The 21,180-nt window shown below is 44.7% G+C and overlaps 1 protein-coding gene and 1 long non-coding RNA gene across 6 annotated transcripts; one reads left to right on the top strand and one right to left on the bottom strand.

Annotated features, from left to right (window-relative positions):
- Positions 1-438: 438 nt before the first annotated feature.
- On the top strand, positions 439-4,069 carry LOC145659917 (uncharacterized). The gene is made up of 3 exons (XR_014126085.1): positions 439-2,360; positions 2,525-2,627; positions 2,819-4,069. It is a non-coding gene; the product is annotated as an uncharacterized LOC145659917 (long non-coding RNA).
- Positions 4,070-7,761: 3,692 nt separating this feature from the next.
- Positions 7,762-19,788, bottom strand: ppp1r3aa (protein phosphatase 1, regulatory subunit 3Aa). 5 transcript variants are annotated; one of them, XR_003411289.3, is made up of 7 exons: positions 18,897-19,788; positions 18,579-18,631; positions 18,391-18,491; positions 15,637-17,341; positions 13,641-13,898; positions 9,489-9,677; positions 7,762-9,337 (listed from the first exon to the last, which is right to left on the bottom strand). XR_003411289.3 is itself a non-coding variant. In XM_027019780.3 (5 exons), the coding sequence occupies exons 1-5, from the start codon at positions 19,703-19,705 to the stop codon at positions 13,852-13,854; spliced, it is 2,715 nt and encodes a 904-aa protein (XP_026875581.2). In that variant the 5' UTR covers positions 19,706-19,788; the 3' UTR covers positions 10,732-13,851. The 5 variants fall into 5 exon arrangements, 3 of the variants coding, with proteins under 3 accessions (XP_026875581.2, XP_026875580.2, XP_026875579.2); XR_014126072.1 differs by lacking the exon at positions 9,489-9,677; XM_027019780.3 differs by lacking the exons at positions 7,762-9,337; positions 9,489-9,677 and having other exon boundaries at positions 10,732-13,898.
- Between the last annotated feature and the right edge of the window lie 1,392 nt (positions 19,789-21,180).

The following is a 21,180-nucleotide window of genomic DNA, read 5'->3' as shown; positions in this document are numbered from 1 at the left end:
ACTTTCCACGGAATATCAAAATGACTGCAAAACGCTCGAGTGAGTCCTCAATGAATGGCGTAGGTGGAGCTAAACAGTTCAAAACGAGAAATTAAAAACTTCTCTCACCACTTGGCCATGATCTTACTTACATTTTGGGAAGAAGCATGTATTATAGCAAAGTCACCTGTATATTATTTTTTTTTGTACAGCAAATGTGTGCAGGATTTGTGCTACTGAGTGCTCAAGCTGGAATTTATGGTAATTCTTCTTCTTCTTCTTCTTCTTCTTCATCATCATCATCATCATCATCATCATCATCATCATCATCATCATCATCATCATCATCATCCAGGCTGTCCTGCAGTCGTTTACACTTTTGAAAAGCTTTAAAAATGTAAGCAGTACTGCAACATTCAATGTTGCTGCATGTGGAGGACATTTATGCATCCACCACTAGCAAAATGATCATTTTACAAAACATGATTTGGCTCAAATGCTCCATATTAACCTGTTCCATTAGGACGCTCTCGCCTAGCGCCCTCTAATGGCCAACAAACCGGATGACATTAGAAATGGGTTATTATCTCCATGATAGTGCACTAGTCCTCAAGAGCTGGGTTTAAAAGCATGCATATGGGGGACTTTAATACCGTGGCAATTGCGTGATGCTGCCTGTTGTTTTCACTGTCACGCGTGCGCTATTTAACAGCTAATAATCCTTAAAAGCTAATAATAAATTGGTAGATCAATGCATTTTTTCTTCTCTGCTGTGACACAAATCTTTCCACTCTGACTGGTCCCCGCCTGTATCTCATGGAATCTTGGGAATCAATCTGCTCCCAGGGCCACATCATTGCAGCCCATGAAGGCTGCAGTAAAGGTAGTGGGGTGATCATGAGTGCTCCTCTGGTCACCAAAATGAAAAATAGGACACTCTACAGTCTCGCATGCTCATGCATTAGTCAACCCCAGGGCCCTGAGTGCGCCATTGGGGACTGGGCACTAATTGCAGCATAAATAATGTTAGGTGAATTCCCACTAATGGTAACTAATGTGCTAATGATAACAGCACCACCTCCTATCTCATGCTCAGGTAGGTTCCTGCATCCAGACATTTGGCCTGAACCTAATACATATGAGTCAAACTACCGTCATTTGTGTGAAACCCAGCAAAACCATTGCAACAGAAGATAAGTCTGCAAAAAAGAATTTGCTGTAATAGAGTACACATGTACAGCAAATAAATGTTCAGTTCTATGCATATAGGGTGATTTCCTCACCCTGACTCTCTATCCTCTCTCTCTTTGGATACAGTTACAAATACTTTAATTTCTACACTCTCCTCATCAGTGAATCTTCTGTGCCCTCTCTCCTCTAGACCTGCTAAGTCCTCCTCACCTGCCCCCTGGCTAACAAACACTTCTGCCACAGGAGAGAACTAAGGACTGCAGAGAAGCGGTGGAGGAAATCTCATGTAGATTCAGACCTCAGCTCATACAAGTCTCTCCTTTCCAAGTTCTCACTGGAAGTAACATCTGCAAAGTCATCCTACTACAAAGAGAAATTCAAATCATCATCTGATCCACACAAGTTCTTCACTATTTTTTCTTCTCTCCTTAATCCTCCCCCTCCCCCTCCTTCCTCATCTCTTACTCCAGAGGATTTTATCACCTTCTTTGAGGAGAAGGTTGCTGCAATCCTCCAGTCCTTTTTCTCTGTTCCCACCCCTCCAACCAATGTGCATTCCCCAACATCCAACTCTCTGACTTCTTTTTCTCCTCTCTCCACAGATGAAATTCTTCAACTCCTCACTTCTAGCAATCCGACTACATGTCCGCTGGATCCAGTTCCTTCTGCTCTGTTCCAGACAATCACAAGAGATCTGCTTCCTTTCATCTCTGTCATCATCAACAACTCCTTATCTTCTGGATATGTGCCTACTGCATTCAAAACCGCCAGGGCGGTACCAATCCTCAAGAAGGCCACACTTGACAGCTCCAGCATTACCAACTACAGACCGGTATCACTTCTCTCTTTTCTCTCAAAAGCCCTTGATCAAGCAGTTTATAATCAATTGTCTCTTTTTCTCACCCAGAACCAGCTACATGATCCCAATCAGTCTGGCTACAAACTGGCACATTCTACAGAAATGGCCCTCATAGCAGTGACTGAGAAACTTCATGCCGCTAAAGCTGCCAAACAGTCATCTGTTTTGATTCTTCTAGACCTTTCAGCAGCCTTTGACACAGTGAACCACAACATTCTTCTCTCTGTTCTTTCCAGGCTTACTGTGACTGGCTCTGCTTGGAGATGGTTTCAGCCCTATCTGGATGGACAGTCCTCTCAAGTGACATGGAGAGGATCCACGTCCAAACCATGTAAACTCTCCACTGGTGTTCCACAAGACTCAGTATTGGGTCCCCTTCTCTTCTCTTTGTATACTCGTTCTCTTGGTGTTGTAATATCTTCTCATGGTTTCTCCTACCACTGCTATGCCGATGACATGCAATTATTTCTTTCTTTTCGACCCTCTGACACCCAGGTCTCCAGACGTATCTCGGCATGCTTGACTGACATCGCATCATGAGTGACAGCCCACCACTTGAAGCTCAACCCCAGTAAAACCGAGCTTCTGTTCTTCCCAGGTACTCCCAACCCTTACCATGACCTCACTGTTTCCTTTTAGAACTCCCTTGTATCACCATCCGAAGCTGCCCGTAGCCTGGGTGTAACTTTTGACAAACAGTTGTCGTTCTCAACTCATGTTTCTAATCTAACCCAGTCTTGCAGATTCCTCCTTTGTAACATACAAAGTATTCGACCCTTTCTTTTGCAGGAAGCTACCCAGGTGCTTGTGCAGTCTCTTGTGATCTCAAAGCTAGACTACTGCAACTCGCTACTTGCTGGTCTTCCTCTAAGAGCCATCAAACCTCTACAGCTTGTCCAGAATGCAGCAGCACGACTGGTCTTCAATCTTCCGAAGTTCACATGTTACTCCACTGCTGCACTACCTTCATTGGCTCCCTGTAGCTGGACGCATCAGATTTAAAACCTTGATGCTTACCTACAAAGCCAAAAATAAACTAGCCCCTTCATACATGAGGTCAATGGTCAAAGCCCGAACCGTACCTTGAGTACTTCGAACCACAAGTACAGCTCAGCTTGAAATACCTTGCTTCAGGTCTCATGGACGACAAGCATCGAGACTATTTTCTGTCCTGGCTCCAAGATGGTGGAACTTGCTCCCACTTGCTGTCCAGACAGCAGAGTCCCTTGCAGTCTTCAAACGTAGACTGAAGACCCATCTATTTGCAGAATATTTAAAGGACAACTGACACTGCTCCGATATTGACGGACTAATTTAGTATTTATTGTAGGGCATTGTTTGTTGTTTAACAAACTCTAGCACTTATTGTTTATAGCACTTATTGTTTAAGATAGACCTTATGTATTTTGCACTTCTAGGTATCAGCATTCATCCCTGTATTCTACAGTATTCTAGTACATTGGTATGTTTAATTCTAACCTACTGTACTTGGAAATATAGTAAATGACAAAGCACTTTTGTAAGTCGCTCTGGATAAGAGCATCTGCTAAATGCAGTAAATGTAAATGTGATTGGATCTTAAGGAAAGTTTTACAGTATAATACTATAAAAATTGAGCCACAATGCTGTGCAGCATCTTATGTGATGCAGTTTTGTGCTTAGTGTTGTTGTTATATGCTTTTACTGTACAAAGTTCATGAGATTAAGTGGTTCATTATAGTCTGTTGTCATGTACTGAACATTTGTTGCAGGATCATTGATGGGTGTGCTTTGAAACCTACTCCAGACTGTATTCCAAACAGGAAATTCCACAATGCAATTTAGCTCTTGTATGTAGTGTCAAATTTTAAGAAGCTATTTTGAGGCAGTTGACTAAAACAATTCCTGAGGGAAACTTGAAACCTCACTTACATGAATTATATGTAGTTAAATAGCTAAATAAATAAGAATGATATTGTATGTGCAACTATATAGTATGCTGCAGTTATAGTTGCAGCATACAATACAGATGATGATTTTGAGGTTACAAAATAAAATGGATATTCCCATGAAAGTATTGTACATAGTAGCCAGTAATTTACTTTAAATATAGAATCAAATAATTTACTCCACAGGCTGAACAAAGACCATTCAGACCATGGTGATGATACAGTGACAACCAGCATGTATAACACACACTACTGCAAAACATTAAGCAGCTGTTAAAAAAAAGACCTATCTGTAATAGAAAAGAACAAAGTTGTAATTTATACTACAAATGTGTTAAACAGTCAGTTTTTCACACTAACAGAAGATGCAGATGCAATTAATTTGAAACCATGGCACTCATAATCTTGACCAAATTAAATCAGAAACATAACATTAACAGGCCTGGTTTATTGTCAAAGACTTTTGTGAAATAAAAGTCACATTTACCTGCTTTCAAGAAATACACAGCATGGGATTCCACCTTGTAAGCTACTTTATAGACTATCTTGCTGTGGGGTGTGCAGCTACCTTCTGAGCCTCACTGAAATTTTTAACATTAGTCAGTAGCATTCAAAAGATGTCAGACATAAGACATAATGTCACTGTGCCTAAGTTACATTATGTAATTTTGACATTCTGTCTAAAGCTTTTGATGAAAAATAGTTTCTTTTTTTAAACACTTCTTTTCACGTTTCCTTGGCCTCGTGGGTCTACTGATGATAAAAGGAGAAATGAACTCGAGGTTTATATAAAACAGCAGGGTCATTGACGTCGCTTGGAGTGCAGTCTAGAATAGTCATAAAATGGTTTGTTTTGTTAAAAAAAAAAAAAAAATGAGTGTAATATACTTCGTTGGAAATAATGGAAGCTATTGTACAGAACTGAATATGCTAGTTCATCATCAATAAGGCTTTGCATGCAATTTAATGTTCTGTTCCGACAAACACACAGAGGTGTATCGCAATTACAGCGTGTTTTGTGAAAGGTGCTTGACATGCTAAAAACCGTAGGGAGTTCCTCTGACTATCTGCATCTCCCTGCCTCGGTCAGGGCAATCTTTCATCTCCCTTATTCTCTTTCCGAGGTACCGAGAAGTGACACGTTCGTTTATTGTCATTCTGCTATGATGACAAACACTGTACAGGTGACATAGACACGGCAAAGACAGTCACGTCGATGATCTCGATGGGTGGCAGGACCAGGGTGGCACAAGGTGTTGCGCAAAGACTGGGATTTTAAGACCTTCCGTTCGACCCATTTCGGTTCCATTCACCGCGATTATAAGCAATTACACATACAGATCAGCCGAATCGTCTGAGAACTCTCATGCTGAATACATGAGTAGACGGCTGAGGCTACATCTCCAGGCCTTACTGCCCTTCCAGACCGGCACCCTGCTGGGTTGAAGAGTTTGATTAATAAAGTGAACTCCAACCAAACTGCGTGACCCCGACACGTGCCGCACACAGAGCAGTGGCTGTCACGCATGACTACATAATCTTTTTTTTTCCTTCGGTCTGTGATCTGTAGAGCGATACGTACACAAAGAGGATGTGGCTAGCTCAAAGTCTGATTGTGGTCAAACAGAGTTTTTGACTAACAGGCTGACAAGCTCCTGTGTTCTTGTCAGTGTGCATAAACTGATACCCATTAAGTCCCCTTCAGGGGTGCTGAGTTTGCTGCGCTCAGCTAAATTAGACAATTGGCTCACACAGCTGTGAGGAAAATGACATATTGTAAGCGCAGCACATTTAATGTGTTCTAATGCAACAGTAGCTACAATGTGTAGCAATAAAGTTGCATTGTGCTTGGTGGGAGATGTATGACAGCTTTGCAGACTGTACAGGAGTGCCGGTGGTAAGGGAGATGAGGACAAAGAACGGTGGTATGGATGGACCAAGCTCCTGTTGCCTTTATTAGCTGTCTGACATTCAGGCGGCAGCACTGGCAGTGGAGGAGGGGGTCGCCTTGGAAACCCTCTGCCTCTGCGTACATGTGTTCCACCATTGGTGGAATCATGATGTGCCAGGGCGTCTTTCTTCCTCTGCTAAGGATTCCTCCCATCTGTGTCTGGAGGAGGGCACCCCATTCTCTCTCTCTCTCTCTCTCTCTCTCTCTCTCTCTCTCTCTCTCTCTCTCTCTCACCTTCTCCCTCTCTTGGGCTCTCTAGCTCTCTCCCAGAAGACAGCCAGTGTGCTTGCTTAAGCAGGAATTCCCCCGCCCTCAAATAAAACAAGGGCAGGATAATTTCTGATTTCACACTAGTGAATTGGGAGTGCTAGAAATTGCCAGGAAAATGTGAGATGGTTTTGATCAGCAGCCTGCTATGGGAGATGACTTTGGCTGTTTTTTGGGGGTTTTTTTTGAATCATTGTTGCAGTGGGCTAATGTCATCTTGTTCAAGGACGCTTCAGTGGCACACCGTTTCAGTAGTTAGACAGGTCACGTCTGGCTAATGCTGACATTAATATGATCCTCACTGTCCTTCTTTTGAAACCAGCTTGGACAAGCATTTGCAAAATCTCTCTGAAGTCCTGTTTGTGTGTGGAGGTGATGCAAGTGTTTCTGTGTGTAAAATTCCCTGATGTACAATAGCACTCCATTTTAGAGGGCTAAAGGCTTCATTGATTTTGCTGCCTGTCAGGAATACGGACATTCTGCTCTGCCAATCCCTAAATCTGGCATCTGGCCAAACACGCCGGCATCTGCTCTCTCTCTCTCTCTCTCTCTCTCTCTCTCTCTCTCTCTCTCGCACTCTCACACACAAACACACACAGAGCTCACATCAGGGCTTAGTGCATCTACACCATGCCCTTTTTGTCTCACTGAGATTACACAACCTCTCTTCATCAGGCACTGTTGGATCAAACCGACTGGAATGAATTAAATGTGGCTTTGATATTGAGAGTAAATGATTGCTCTATTTGGATAGCAGCATGGAACTGTCTGGAGGCAGAGGGACTAGCCAGGATGCATCATCTGATTTTTTTCCAGGCTGCTGCTGAATTGCATGCTGCTCTTTTTTTTATTATTATTATTGATTCAATGCAAAGACAGTCGCCATGGCAACCTATCAGTTCCGTAACGGAGCTCTTCCGCCTCCACACGTACGTATGGCAAGCACAGGCCAGAGAGGTATGCTGGGTGTTGCCTCTTATAGCTCTCTGACAGCCATGCAAAGCGCTGGCTCTGACAGCCTCCAACCCGGCCCCGGATCATTGCCGCTCCTCCACTAGAATGTCCGAGAGCTTTCAGATTGGGTTTGACCTGTGCAAACAGGCACAGAAGAGCTGGCACGTTTGCACTCATAAAAGCCACAATGGGACTGACTAGCCCGGTTAAATAAGGGCTAAATGAATAAGACACACACACACGCACACACAAATGCACACACTCACTCACACACACACACACACACACACGCGCGCACACACACACTCACAGACGCACGTGGAGTTGTGCTCTCATGTGCTGCCACTCAGTGTAAAATCAATTAGTGTAAATAGCCACGAGAAGACATACACGTCATTGCTTTCCTGCATGTTCACAAGACTCCAAGCCTGCAACAGGCACCGCCCACTCTACCATATCTGCTAGTTGTGAGGCACTGTGCTCTCATACGGGCTCGCTGGATTGGCCGGTGGGCACAGCTTGCGCACTCCCGCAACGACGGGGGCGTTCTGGGAGGTGAACGGCCTACTCCCCCTCTTCCCTACCGCTACACACTTTACCTGGGCCAGAAAAAGAACCCACGTGCCAGAAAGTCACATCCAGTCATGTAATTTATTTTAGATGCTCTTCCCGCACATAGACAAATGTTGGATCCATGGGCTGGGGTTGCCTGCTCTTTAAACATGTATTTGGCTGTTTGATGACACAGTGTGTTCCAGATCTAATTATGTTTCAAGCCAAAAAGCTGCTGGAACCCAATTATTGTTGAAAGATGAGGTTGACCTTGTTTTCCTGCATTCTCGTTTGTACCCAGTGTGATCCATCGCAGAAGCACAACCTTATTTTAGAAGGTCCATTTGGACACGTTTCTCACTGCTGTGATGTCCCAGGTCAATGCCAGCATGTTGCATAAAGGAGTTTGATGTCAGTAAGGCACACTGCAGCTACATCCACGGCCCTGGCCATCAGTGTCCATAACCTAAATCACTGCCCCAGGGTAGTATATAATGTCAATGTATGTGTGTTTCAGCTTACCTTAAATAACGTGTGTCTGTCTGTGTGTGTATGTGTGTAAGTGGGTGTGGGTGCGTGTGTGCATGTACTGCATAACAAGACAAATAAATACAGATCTCCTACCCTGCATGAGGCCTCATTTCCTAATGTCTTCTGACAAGACAGATGGGGACGAAAAACAGGAGGTTGGAGACAAAAAGCATGAGAATGATCTCTCACTCGGTGTGTCTCTACACATCAGCATCACATGCCTGATACCAAGCTAGAGTGCTTGTTTTGGACTTAATACTGTTGCAGTGTAATATCTGACTCAATATTAATAGTGGCAACAGTGCCATGTCCTGAAACCGTGCTCAGACTGAAGGCAACTGTCAGTCTGAACGGATGTACTGTCTCAGTCAGAGGAAAATTCCAGGCTTTGTGTGTGTGTGTGTGTGTGTGTGTGTGTGTGTGTGTGTGTGTGTGTGTGTGTGTGTGTGTGTGTGTGTGTGCCTGCGTGTGTGTGTGTGTGTGTGTGTGTTTGTGTGCGTGTGTGTGTGTGCTGTGTCCTATAGGGCCTCTCAAAAGTAAACATCTGGTGCATGAATGTTCTGCTCACACTTAGCTCATCCATCCATGCCCGGATTCCCACCTGCACCCTCACCAGTCTCAGTCTTCCCAGAATAGCTAGCCTTTCCCGGGATCATGCCCTCTTCCCACCCCTCACCTGCCAGTGAGAGCAGGTAGTGCTATGGGCAGACCTCTCTGGACCCGACCTCAGCCAAATGAGCTTGGCTTCCCATCCCTTGCCATGCCTGAGGCTACACTCTCTTTACTCTCGGTGCCCCAAACTCTTCCAATCTGTAGTGCGCCGCCGCCGGAGATGGATTTCGTGCAGGAGCTCCCAGGTCACGAGGGTGGGCTCTAATAAAACGCGTCTCGTGGGCTTCCGGCATCAGCTGTGAGCCGGTGATTTAAGGCCGCTGGGCTGCTCGGGAGAAAATCGATGGCTGCCTGAGTCACCCTGTCCTCAGACGGAGGACAAGTCACCCACCTCCCTCCCTCCGTCACCCCCTGTGTGTCCTCCCGATCCTGTCCTCCTCTTTTTCTGCTTGCTCGTCTTCTGTCCTACCATGCTTTTCCTCCAGTGTGCAGAACATTCCAGTGGGTCGTACCCTGAGAAGAAGAGGAGAGAGAGAGAGAGAGAGAGAGAGAGAGAGTAAAGAAGTAAGACGCCATGGGATGAACTCATCTACTCAGTAGCTCATAATATGTACAAAAGCTTGGCCTGGATTGCAGATGAGAACTAGACACTCAGGGCTCTCACAGGAGTGTGGGTGAATCATCCAACAGTTTATCTTCTTCTCCACAGCTGCATACCAGGAGACACCCCATAAGCCTTGGCTGTGAGGTTGGGTCAGTGGACGGGTTTGTGTTAAGGCCGCCCAAAGTGGCCCACTTTGGATAGCTTTCGCAAACTGATGATAAATGATTTGGCTTGTTCTTGGAATCCTTCCTAGGTAAAAGAAAGCACAAAAAAGGCTCCAGTGTTACGTGTCGTGGTCCCTTTTTCCATGTGGCTAGTCCGGAGAGACCCCATTACCGTAGCCCTGTCACTTTATCAAATGCTATGCTGACATTTTGGTCAGCCCTGCCACCTTAATGGCATTTAAAGAGATCGGGACTTGGGTCCCCTCTACGCCCCAAAGGGAGGCTGGGTGTGCATGCCTGTGCGTGTCTGGCAGCACTGTTCTGCTGATTGCAGTGCACCGTAGGCTGTTGGGTGCGCTGCGCTGAAACTGACAGATCGCTAATTACAGTAAAAGCAGGCAGGAGTGATTGGCTCAGCCCAGGTGACTGTCAAGACTGGTGTAGTGACTAAAGGATGAGTGAGAGAGAGAGAGAGAGAGAGAGAGAGAGAGAGAGAGAGAGAGAGAGAGAGAGAGAGAGAGAGAGAAAGAGTCAGTGAGCCCTTGTTTCCTGTGGGATTTCCTTTAGGAGAGGCTTGTCTCCTTGCATTAGGAGCCTGAGCAGCTGTGCTGATGGACTGAGTGGATCCTCTGCCACCAGATGCCACAGAAGCATCCAGCCAACTCCCATCCACCTCCATGCCCTCTCCTTCTCTCTCCCTTTATCTCAGCATCTGTTCATTTGTCCGTTGTCTTTCTCATTATTTGTTATTCCTCTCTCAAAGTCAAGTGGTAGGCTCCAGTGGATGCAGTAAACAAGCCTAGCAGGTCATGATGTCCCTGCCAAGGGAAACTGTCTTTGACTAGAGGAGACAAGGACATTTAATTCTCTACAACAATGAAAATTATGGTAGTGTCCACTTTTGTAACATGTAGAATATCCAGCCAATGAAAATGAATTAGCATTGAGGGCATTTCACCCAGATACTGTCTGATATTTCTGCTCTAACTGTTGAACATACGTATACACCGTATGTCATGCGATATGCTGGTGTGCTGCTATACTGTGGCAGCCAGCATGAACTCAGGTGTCTTCACATGCACCCACAAAAATGAAAGAGACAGGCCAGAGAATGAAGTGAGATACTTAAGTTAGACTACTGTATGTATGTGTGTGTGTGTGTGTGTGTGTGTGTGTGTGTGTGTGTGTGTGTGTGTGTGTGTGTGCGTGCGTGCATGCGTGTGTGTGTATGAGAGAGAGAGAGAGAGAGAGAGAGAGAGAGCGAGAGAGAGAGAGAGAGAGAGAGAGAGAGAGAGAGAGAGAGAGAGTTTGTCCTCACAAGCTCTGGATGTTCACTAATGATGCATGAGTGCTCAGCCTCCAGGGACATTCAGATAACCCAGATTCTGAAGGGGTACATGAGGGAAATTAGGAGAAACAAGCATCCCTCTGTGCATATAGGTGTGTCCGCACATCCGTCTGTGTGTATGTGTGTGTTTGCACGTGAAAGAAAGAGCAGAGTAGTATGCTCTGCCATCATGTGACCAGTATGTTTCTGCAAGAGCACCATCCTCTGCAAACTGCACTCACTTAGAAGGGCAGCTTCATGTAGTACAGTCTTGCTCATAGACATCGGTGTATTTGTGCAGCTTGCCCTACTAGATGTGTTGGCTTACATGGAGCCTGGTCATTAGGGGCATATAACTGTTTGATCAAACTCATTCTGTCAGGGTGGCCCCTTTTAGCGCTGTGTCGACACGAACACCTGTGTAATAAGTAGCATTATACTGCCATCTGCCGGCAGCATATCGGAAACTACATCGGAGATACGTTTCTCGTCTTATTAGGCCGGTAGCGTACCGATATTCTCTCACCCCTGATCGTCTTCATCTCACAACAGTTTTGCCTTTGGCGGTTTTTATTACCCTGCATTCCAAATATACAAAATCCCATTAAACATTCCACACATACTACAGAAAGCACGTTATTTATTGAAGTCTGAACAGGAACCACGCCTATTTCCAATCTGGACCTCCAGCTTTGATTATACTGATGAAGTTATTTCAGCAGATGATCAAACAAATCCAGTCAGTTAAAGCATTTGACTCTACTGTTTAAATACACAAATGGAGAACGCTCTATACAAAAAAAAAAAGCTCAAATATTTCAATTTTTTGTCTGACAAGAAAAAAGTCTGTACAGTTAAGTTCTCAGAGCAAAAAATATCTCTCACATGATGCGAGTCATATGGCTTTATATATTTAAAAAAAAAACAACTCTCGTTCGTGGGAGGGGTATCAGGAATAGAGAGGATCATGCCTAGAGTCAGATCCCTATCACATTTCTCCACTGTCACTGGAGCTCCAAATAGCAACGCCCCGTGAGACCAGACTCATGGGCCAGCTTATGCAACCTCATTAACCCAGTCAAAGGTACGTGGCTGCCAGCTCCCTGGGATGTAGTAGTGGTCGGCAAGGCCTGGGAGTATGCTGAGAATGAAAGCACTCTTTAGGGTACTATGGTATGGTATGCAGCTGTTACATGTGCTGCTGGAAAGGTTCTGAAGGAAACTGTCTCCTATAAACACAGGTTCACAGGTTCTGATCTCCTCATGGTGCCCCAAAGAAGTAAGATGAAGTAATCGAGATGTACAGAATCAAACATCACCAGTCTTTCAGAGGGCACTGCTGCTAAAATATTTAAATGAAAAGTTTTAAATGAAAAGTTTTCCGCTTATGGGCTAGGGTTTAGTGTTTATCAGGTACAAACAATGCTTTATGATTCTTCCCAAAACATCTACTTAAAGGACTCACAAAGTGCAGCTTATTTGAAGTATGTAGGAGTGTGAATGCATATTTAGATAGATAAAGGAATTACTAATGCTTGTGCAATGTGGCCCAATTCAAGTTAAAATGTATGAGCCCTGCTGAGGACACATGTCAGCGCAGGCTGTAAGTCCCTGTACAGTCCTGGCCGAATCCCTGTTATGGTAGAACTCCTCTGGAAAAGAGATCTAGCATCTGGTAATATCTATGGGCTACAGACTTTAAGCAGCCACTGACTGGATTTGCGACCAAGTACTGAATATGATAATTTTGTTTAAGATTATGTTAATTTGTTGAATCACTTATTTTCTCTGCAAATTGGAGGATAAATATGTTCCTGTATGATTCTTTTTAACCATTACCCCATACTTTATTAGAAATACATACATTGCACTAACTGGCACACCTGTCTTTCAGATTCATTTTGTATTTATTACAACAGACTTTAGTATACCTGTTGAGATGCACAATTTGCCAGCCACTTTCTTTACTAGTCAGTTTCTGATCAAAGGACTGCTGCTGATTGGATATTATTTGTGTGGCAGACATTCTCAACTCAGCAGTTACACTGATATGCTAGTGGCAGATTAGTAGGTGTTGTTCTGGTATATCAGGCACAGGAGTGTTGGAGTCTTCACACAAATCAATGTGTGACATGCTGGTTTGAGAGTGGTCTACCCAGAGTGATATATATATATATATATATATATATATATATATATATATATATATATATATATATATATATATTTATTTATTTATTTTTTTCCCCTTTTCTTGGTCTACCCTGGTTTAGTAATCTAATCAAGTTAAGAATAATTAGAGTGCTTAATCAGTAAATTGGAGGGAGTCTGCCTGAGTCTTTTGCAACTGCCTCTTTGGAATCTAGTCAGCCCCTGAAAGGTCACAGCCATGACAGAAGAGAATCAAGGGGTTCAGTGTCACTCAGTAAAGAGCTTTATCACCCACTTCCCCCACTCCCCCACCTATACACTGCCCTTTATGCTCACAGACATGAACCTTGAGCTCTTCAAACACTCATATCATTCGAGACATGTGAGTAACAAATTCCATGTCCACACATTTCATGTCCATATCCCTGTATGTATGTATGTATGTATATATATATATAGCACTCTTACACTCTTCTGTGGATATGTAGCAGAGACATTCCTGGCACAGGGAACTTAAGCCCCGCCTTTTGTATGTGGCTCCGTCTCTGGTTCTGTGTGTGAGATACGTACATGAGAGATCAGACTTCCCTCGGCATGTGTTCTCTCCCTGTGATGCTCTGCTCCCCGGGGTTGGAGTCTGGGGATAGTCACATGGCGTATGTTGCAGGAAATGTCACGTCCATCACAGTGCGTCCAAACTCGTAGCAGGTGTTCCATGAGGTCAGAACCCATGTGCAAGCCACCAGTGCACTACTGTGTCCAGACTCGCATAGTCAAGGGTTCAATGTGTTCTGTGGCCTAAATATATACCAAAATAGCTATGCAGACCTGGGACATGAAAGTACACATTAGTGTTATGCAGTACTAAAAGAAATGAGCACATAGTCTATGCTAACACAATATTTTGCAGATCATAAGTTAGTTTGTGGATTTCAGCAGAGCTCCAAACAGTACAATGTGAATATTGGTAGCACAGTGTAGTTTTGGGCCTGGAAGACCTCTCCTGGCCCAAGGACAGAGCTTCTGTCTGCCTGCAAGCCCACGCTCAGCACATCCCTGCCACAGGATTGGAGACAAAGACGTCCTACAAGTTGACAGATATTTAGCTTTGCAATCTGAGTTTTCTTTTCACTTTATATGAATGCATGTAAGTTTTATGTTGCATTTGTTGCACAGACACCAGCTAGCAGTTTTGGATAACTGGCTACATAGCAGATTTATTTGGGAAGCAAAGCACGACAGCAACACAGACATGCTGAAGCTTCATAGTTCACTGTAAATAGATGACAAATGCAGTCAGCTATTACCACATGGGCCATACCTTACATATTCAGTAAAAGGAGCTGTCATCTTATTCATTTTACCTTGGGCTCTGACCCTCTCTTTGACCTTCAGACCTGGATTGTAATTCACTGACATACTCACTCACTCATGTTTAACATAATTCGCCACAAGGGCGAATTGTTAGCACTGAAATAGCTTTGGTGCTTCAACACTGTGTATCCTTGTCTTTCTGGAGAAGACACTGGTGAAAATCTGAGTCATTTGCATTGGACACAAGTCAGATTGCTTTGGACACGAGTTAAAATGTTTCCACAAATGACTGGTACCTGTTTCCTGTATTTTTCAGAATCAGGGGCTATATGATTGTTTTTGACTTTAAGTAACACAGCTGCTGTATGGGCAGACTAATTATGTGGTGTTACACAACCCAGGGAGACATTGTTATTCTGTACCACCACCTGAGGTCATTACCACGATGTGAAGATCCCGTGTAACGAATGCGGACCATCCTTAGTGTAATAAAAACCTTAAGAGTCTGCTCATGACAAGCAAGAAGTATTTATGTGAATTAGACATCATTAGATGTATTAAATGTAAAGATGTTTATGGGAGTATTTTACTTAAGAAACAAACACAACTGAACTATCCAGGTTTCTCAATGTATATGCTAGAAGGCACAGCAATGGTGTCCTTTTCACAGTAAATGTTAAATTTACCATCCTATGTATTTTATAAACAGTGTATTACTGTGTAGATTGTATGTTTTTTAGGGGTAAAATATGCCAACACAAACAAAGATGTATTCCAAAGGCATATTACCTTGGTTTCATCAAATATAGGCTGTGTCATTTTCAAATGTTATAAGCCTGCGAGTATAGCAGGCTATGTTTCTGTAGCTCCAACTAATCCTACTAATGAATAAAACACACTAAAAAGGAAAAAAAAATGACATTTTATAAATCTGATACAGTTAATCAATGTTGGGCCCTTAAAATGCTTTACTTGACTGAGTGATTCACACTTTTGACTTTTAATTGTCAGTCCACACTGTCTGCTGCTACTACCTGCTTTTTCATGCCCTGCCCACACCACCAGCACACAGACAACAGATAGATGGCCAGGCAGACTGGCAGGTTGTGCAGATAAGCAGTTATGAGGATCACAACCAAAGCGGCATACACTAGAGCCCTGGATACAAAGCCCAAGGAGCAGAATACCAGGAGGATCTTGCCCACCGAGGATGCAGCTGTCCTGGGAGACAGGGCAGCTCGCTCCCTCTCACCTTCTGACTCCAGCTGGTCCTGAGTTTCCCTGTGCCTCATAGTCTCACCAGAGCACTCAAAGCACTGGTTAGAGGCAGGGAGGAGCAATGGGTCACTCTCACTGGCGGATTCCATCCTGCCGAAAGGCCCAGAGAGGCCACAGGTGGCGCGACTCGTCAGGGCCAGAGGGGGTTCATGGGTGGCTGTGGTGGTGCTGCTGCAAGGCTCCTCCCCCAAGAGAGAATCTGTGCAGACATTCCCCTCCCTCTCCCTCCCATGGGTACGCTCAGCTGCCGCGCAGTAAGCCTGACTCTCTGCCATTGTATTTGAACTTTCACAATTCCAATCAGCTGCCTCTATCTCTACAGACGGCGATTCAGGCCTCTCGCTTGTGTCAGTCAGGCTGTCTTTTATGGGGTCAACATACACTGCCTCCTCTTCTCCCTGGGGCTTGAAAGCTTCCAGGTCAAGACATTCAGTCCGGGTGTCGAATTCCTCTTTTTCAAACACACCTCTCTCACTCACCGAGACCACCAATGCCTCTGTGGTTTGTACTCGCGGGTCTGTGGGTTCTTTATTCTCTGCATGCTTTCTTCTTTCTAGTGCTTCTGAGGGGACTTCTGAATGCTTGCTCCGAGTTTTCTCTTTTAATGGTGCCGTGTTATTATTTTCTTCCCTGATATGCTCTTTTTCCTGCTTGGGTTCTCGCTCTTCACTTGTGTGCTGTCTTTGGAAAGTGGCCCCTCCCTCAGCATATCTGCCTGGGAATAGCATGTCCCTGACCCCTACAAATGCCAGGCCATCGTCGGCCCCTCTGTGCACATCTCTTTTCACCTTTTCCTCTCTGGCCACCTCTGGTGAGACTCCGCCTTCTGCTTTAAAATTCTCAAGCCCTGTGCCACCTTCAGTTCGGGCTGTCTCTCTGGGTTTGGTTGCGAGCAGGGACACATCTTCACCGAAAGTCGTCTCCCAGGATGGGTGACTGTTACTCACCAAGCCCCACTGCTCCTGCGCTGTTTCCGATTCCTGGCCAATGCTCCTTTTGGAGGCGAGTGCTGGTTTTGCGGTGCACTCGTAATCCAACACCCCATCTCTCACATATTTGGAGCTGTCTGACCACTCGGCTGTGCGATCAGACTCTTGACTTTCCACTGCTCCAAACAGACCGCTCTGGCTGCCTGTCAGCATGCTCTCCTGGGCATCTCTGGTTGCTCTGCAGCTAGACGGCGCCTCATCCCCTGGAGCGGACGGGTCGTGTTCTGTGTGCGATGGAAACGGGCCGGTGCAAAGCGAACCCTCTTGTCCCAGTGCAGAAGTGCGGTCATCTGAACGATCCATCCCATTGAGGAAAGCCTCCCAGGCATCAGCACATGACACAGTTGAGCCGTCTTCCAATAGCTGCTCCTCACAGACGTTGGGGCTTTCTCTGACTCCGATCTCAGAAACATCTGCGTGGTCTGGAGGTGTTGTATGTTTGCTCTGGAGGTAGGACCGGATGGGTGCCGGGTCCCCGTTCTGCTCCTTGTTGCTGGACACTTGGATCTCATTAGAGGCTTGTGGCTTCACTGGAGCACTGAGCTGGGGTGCAGGCAGTGTCACATTTAACCCTGCTTCTGTGGCCTTGCTGGGGCTAGCCTGGTCCAGTTGGCCTGCTCTATCATTTTGTGAGAAGTGTTCCTGCATCTGTGCCAACCGTGATGCCTTCCGCCTGCTCCGTCTTTCCGCCTGCCAATCACATAGTCACAAAACCACATTCCCAATTACATTTAATTACATATAACCTCTTTATTTCTCCTTTAACTACCTACCTTTTAATTAGTTGTATATTAGTTACTGAATAATTTACAGTAGTTACTTTATTATGCCTTAAGATTAGTAGCTACCAATAACCTAATAACTAATGGAGTTTAATCTAGAGGTTAGTCTAAACAGAAATACCATGTAGTTGCATTTTTTTTTTTTGTTACTGCACACTGTACTGACTCATCAATTCACACCTGCCAGTGTTTACATGTGCATGTCCTGCCCTGGTCGGCAGCTCTAATAGCTTTGCGTGTGACCGGTCTTACAGGACATGTGGTGTGTTCCTCGGCGTCATGTTGCTGCCCCGTCCTGGTCATGTGCGCTCTACATTTGAAGCTGACACATTCTGCATGCCACCCTAATCCCAGCCACTCTGACCCAAGAAACAATGTGCTTCCACTCACCAGAGTGCTCTTGCTCTAGAAATGCTGCATGAAGGCAATTTGTGCGACATTTGGGCATCACCTTCTTTTAAAACCGAACTATACCATATCTGCTATAGCATAAAGAATGACTGACAGACAGTGTAATTCAAGCTGTTAAAAAAAGCAAAAAGTAATTGAAAAACATCTTGAGTTAAAGTTTCTGCTTTTGAAAGAGTATACAAAAATTATTTGGTGTTATATTATCAGCTTACCATAGCCAACCACATGGCAATTATTTCCCTCAGTGGTTGAGCTGGGTATAAACAATGTAAATTCAAACTAATTAAAAAAACCATCAAATCTCAAATTAAAGCTCAAATTAAAACTCAAATATATAAAAACAACTCTAGTGTCAGAGTTTTTGATCACAGGATCCCAAGGTGTACAGTCATTTAAAAGGAACCCATTCTTGGTGGAAGAAACCTAACCAAGTACAATAGTAGCTACAGGATACATTTCCAACCCCCACTGCTATGTGTTAACCTTCCCTTTAACCTGTGTCTATGTTCTATAGCGCAGTCCTGATGGAGAACTGATTGACCTTACCAAAGCTTTGCGGGTTTCCTCTGGGGCCTCACTTGGGCAGCTCTCGGGTTCATGCTGCGTTTTCCGTCCCTCTCTGTCTATAGGCCTGAGTGACTCTGGTTCTGTGAAGCAAACAGCTCCTGTCATGCCTAGACTGGAAACAGAACCAAAGCTGGCGCTTGCATAGCCTCTCTGGCCAAGACACCCACCTGAGGGCTCGTTGCTCACGTCTGTGGACTTCAGCTCAACACAGTTCCACTTCCTGTAAACATGCGGAGTGGAAACGATACAGTGTGCTTCAGTCATCTCCAAACACAACTGGCAATGACAAGTCACGGCATTGCATACAATGCACCAAAACATTTGGACTGACATACATTTATGTGTTTAAGCATAGTTTAGTCTAATTTGACATGAGATGTTTTGGTGCTCAAAACTTTATTTTATTGTGTGATAATGACAAAAGGTGAAGTTATTACTCTTTTCATTGCACTTTTGGGTGCAATGGTTCCAGAGGCAGTATTTACCCAACAGCCTTTAAGCAGCTCTTCTTCCACTTGTGATTGTTTTCTTCTGTCTCCTTTTCTCTCTCTCCTTTCTCTCTCAAATCCCTCTCTTCTCTGCATTGACACAACAGCACATAGTTTGCACCTCCATTGTTGGCCCAAAAGGTCCCGGTTGAGGACTCATAGCGGAGGCAGAACTCCACCCATGCCCCCTCGGCCCGGAAGGGAGGCATCAGCGTGAACCTGAAGGAGAAGCGGTCCGTCTCCCCATCACTGGATCCGGGCACGTATTCAGCCAGCAAGTCAAAGTGGCTGCCCCATCCGTCCAGGGTGATGCGCACGTACACGGATTTGTGGTAGGAGAGGTTGAGCACGCGCACAACACCGCGGATGGTGGTGGTGTTGGGCAGGAATTCCACGCTCTCCACCTCCAGCTTGTTCTGCCGCAGGCGGGCAACCAGCTCCTCATTGGATGATGGAACAGCGAAAAGGCGGAACAGGCGGTAACGCTTTCCATCCGGTGATCCCACCTGCAGCAGGCCTGGTGGGCTGCCTGAGTCGGCGCCGGTGTCAAACTCTTTGACGGAGACCAGGTCGAGGCCAAAAGCGTCGGCAAATGACACCTTCCTGCGGGTGGCATACGCCGGCGGCAGCTCGGCTTCTGACTCCTCTGACTCGTCGCTGGAGCTCCTCGACGGAGTCTTGGGCTCCTGGTTTCCATGCACCTCCTTCTCATCCTCTTCCTCACCTTCATCCCACAGCTGGGGGCCAAGGGCTGGGGGCTTGGTGCGGCGAGAGGCAACAGATGGTCTGGGCTCTTCTGCAGACATCCCTAAGCAGTGTGTGAGGCAGGGACAGAGAGGAGCAGCTCCAGTGCACTGAAACCCCACACGGTGTGACTGAATGCACCGACTCAGGTTGCAGCTAACATTGTACCGTGAGCAGAACATTAAAAATAGCTCCTGTTACCCATGAGCCATGCTAGTCTGCCCTCTGTGGACACCAACCTGTTGCAGCATGTGCTGCAGTCTGGCCTTGCTGGATAAGTCTGGATAAGGCATTTATGGGATGCAATTTTCATTCATATCAGTTTTTATTTGCTGTTATGTAAGTTTATTCAGTGAAAGAAATATAGACAAAAGCGTGTAGCCATTTTATTTGCTTATACATGCAGTCAATGCCTGTGTTCTTGAGCACACAAGCAGTTTAGGTTTAAATATATAAATGTGATGTCATGTGATACTGAATCGGTTTCAGCATCTCTAGTGTTTACTTGGGATTGAGATTTTTTCTCTCTGATCTGTGTTTTGTAAGGCATCTCAGCCCACTGATCTAAGACTACTGTATTAATTTTTTTTTCTGATACCCTTGGCAGGTTTTCTGACACAGCCTCTTGACTTCTGTTGTTTTTGATGTTCTTAGCAAATGTGTATACCAACTGAATTTAAATCAAGGGCCTCTTTCTTGAAGAAGGACTAACCTGAGATTAAAATTACTTTTCAAAGGAAAATCACAAACGAACCCCACTCCGAGATTAAACCTGTTAACTATGGAAAACCCGTAACGCTTGGTAATATTTCACAGCGACCACAAGGCGGCAGTGTGTGATCACATTTACGCGTCATAGCGCTTCAACACTTACGTGGGTCCAACTCTAATATTAAACCAGGAGGTGGCAGCAAGACTCGACTCTCTGAGGCTCATAAGACTTGCGCGTTCTGTGATTTTCAAATCTTTATTTTCTTATAATTCGACATGCAGTTGCTCTTTAGTAGTGATGTAAGGGACAAAAAGGGCTAGGGTTATATCTATATTATACCCAGTATTTTAGGAAGAATGAAAATACATTTACATTCATTATTTTCAAAATGTAGAATATTTGATTACTCTGTTAAAGGATGAACGCAAAATTGTTGATACAAGCAAATACACTACAGGGATCTGTTTTTCTTCTTCCTCAGTTTGTATTTAGTCTATGGTTAAATCATAGATAACGACTTGCGGGATATTTGGTGTCAAAAAGCTCAAACGCACGACATTCCCTGTAAATACAATTAAGTCTGTCATTTTTAACAGTGTTCTGCCCGTGCCATTAGTCCATTTTAAGTAACTTCAGACTGTCCCCCACCCCCCCCAACCACCCAAATTTATTTTGTTTGAATATTAAAAATAAATAAAATAACCGCAATCGTGAACAACCTCTTTTTAAAAATTATCTAGCCATTGGCTTATACATTTCTGTTTAGGTGCGAAATAAAAGTATGCCATACTGACTGTTGTACCGAATGATATATGGAACTGACAT

The sequence above is a fragment of the Electrophorus electricus genome, chromosome 11, assembly GCF_041902795.1.
Source record: "Electrophorus electricus isolate QZ-2024a chromosome 11, ASM4190279v1, whole genome shotgun sequence".
NCBI classification, from domain to species: domain Eukaryota; kingdom Metazoa; phylum Chordata; class Actinopteri; order Gymnotiformes; family Gymnotidae; genus Electrophorus; species Electrophorus electricus.
This window is presented reverse-complemented; position numbering and strand designations above follow the sequence as displayed.

What these genes read in the sequence shown, in the direction of transcription:
- ppp1r3aa (XM_027019778.3), bottom strand. Translation starts at nt 19,705, where the DNA reads ATGTCTGCAGAAGAGCCCAGACCATCTGTTGCCTCTCGCCGCACCAAG. An exon ending in AGCTGCTTAAAGGCTGTTGG is followed by an intron (nt 18,632 to 18,896) that starts GTAAATACTGCC and finishes GCATGTTTACAG; the next exon opens with GAAGTGGAACTGTGTTGAGC. An exon ending in CGTGAGCAACGAGCCCTCAG is followed by an intron (nt 18,492 to 18,578) that starts GTGGGTGTCTTG and finishes TTTGCTTCACAG; the next exon opens with AACCAGAGTCACTCAGGCCT.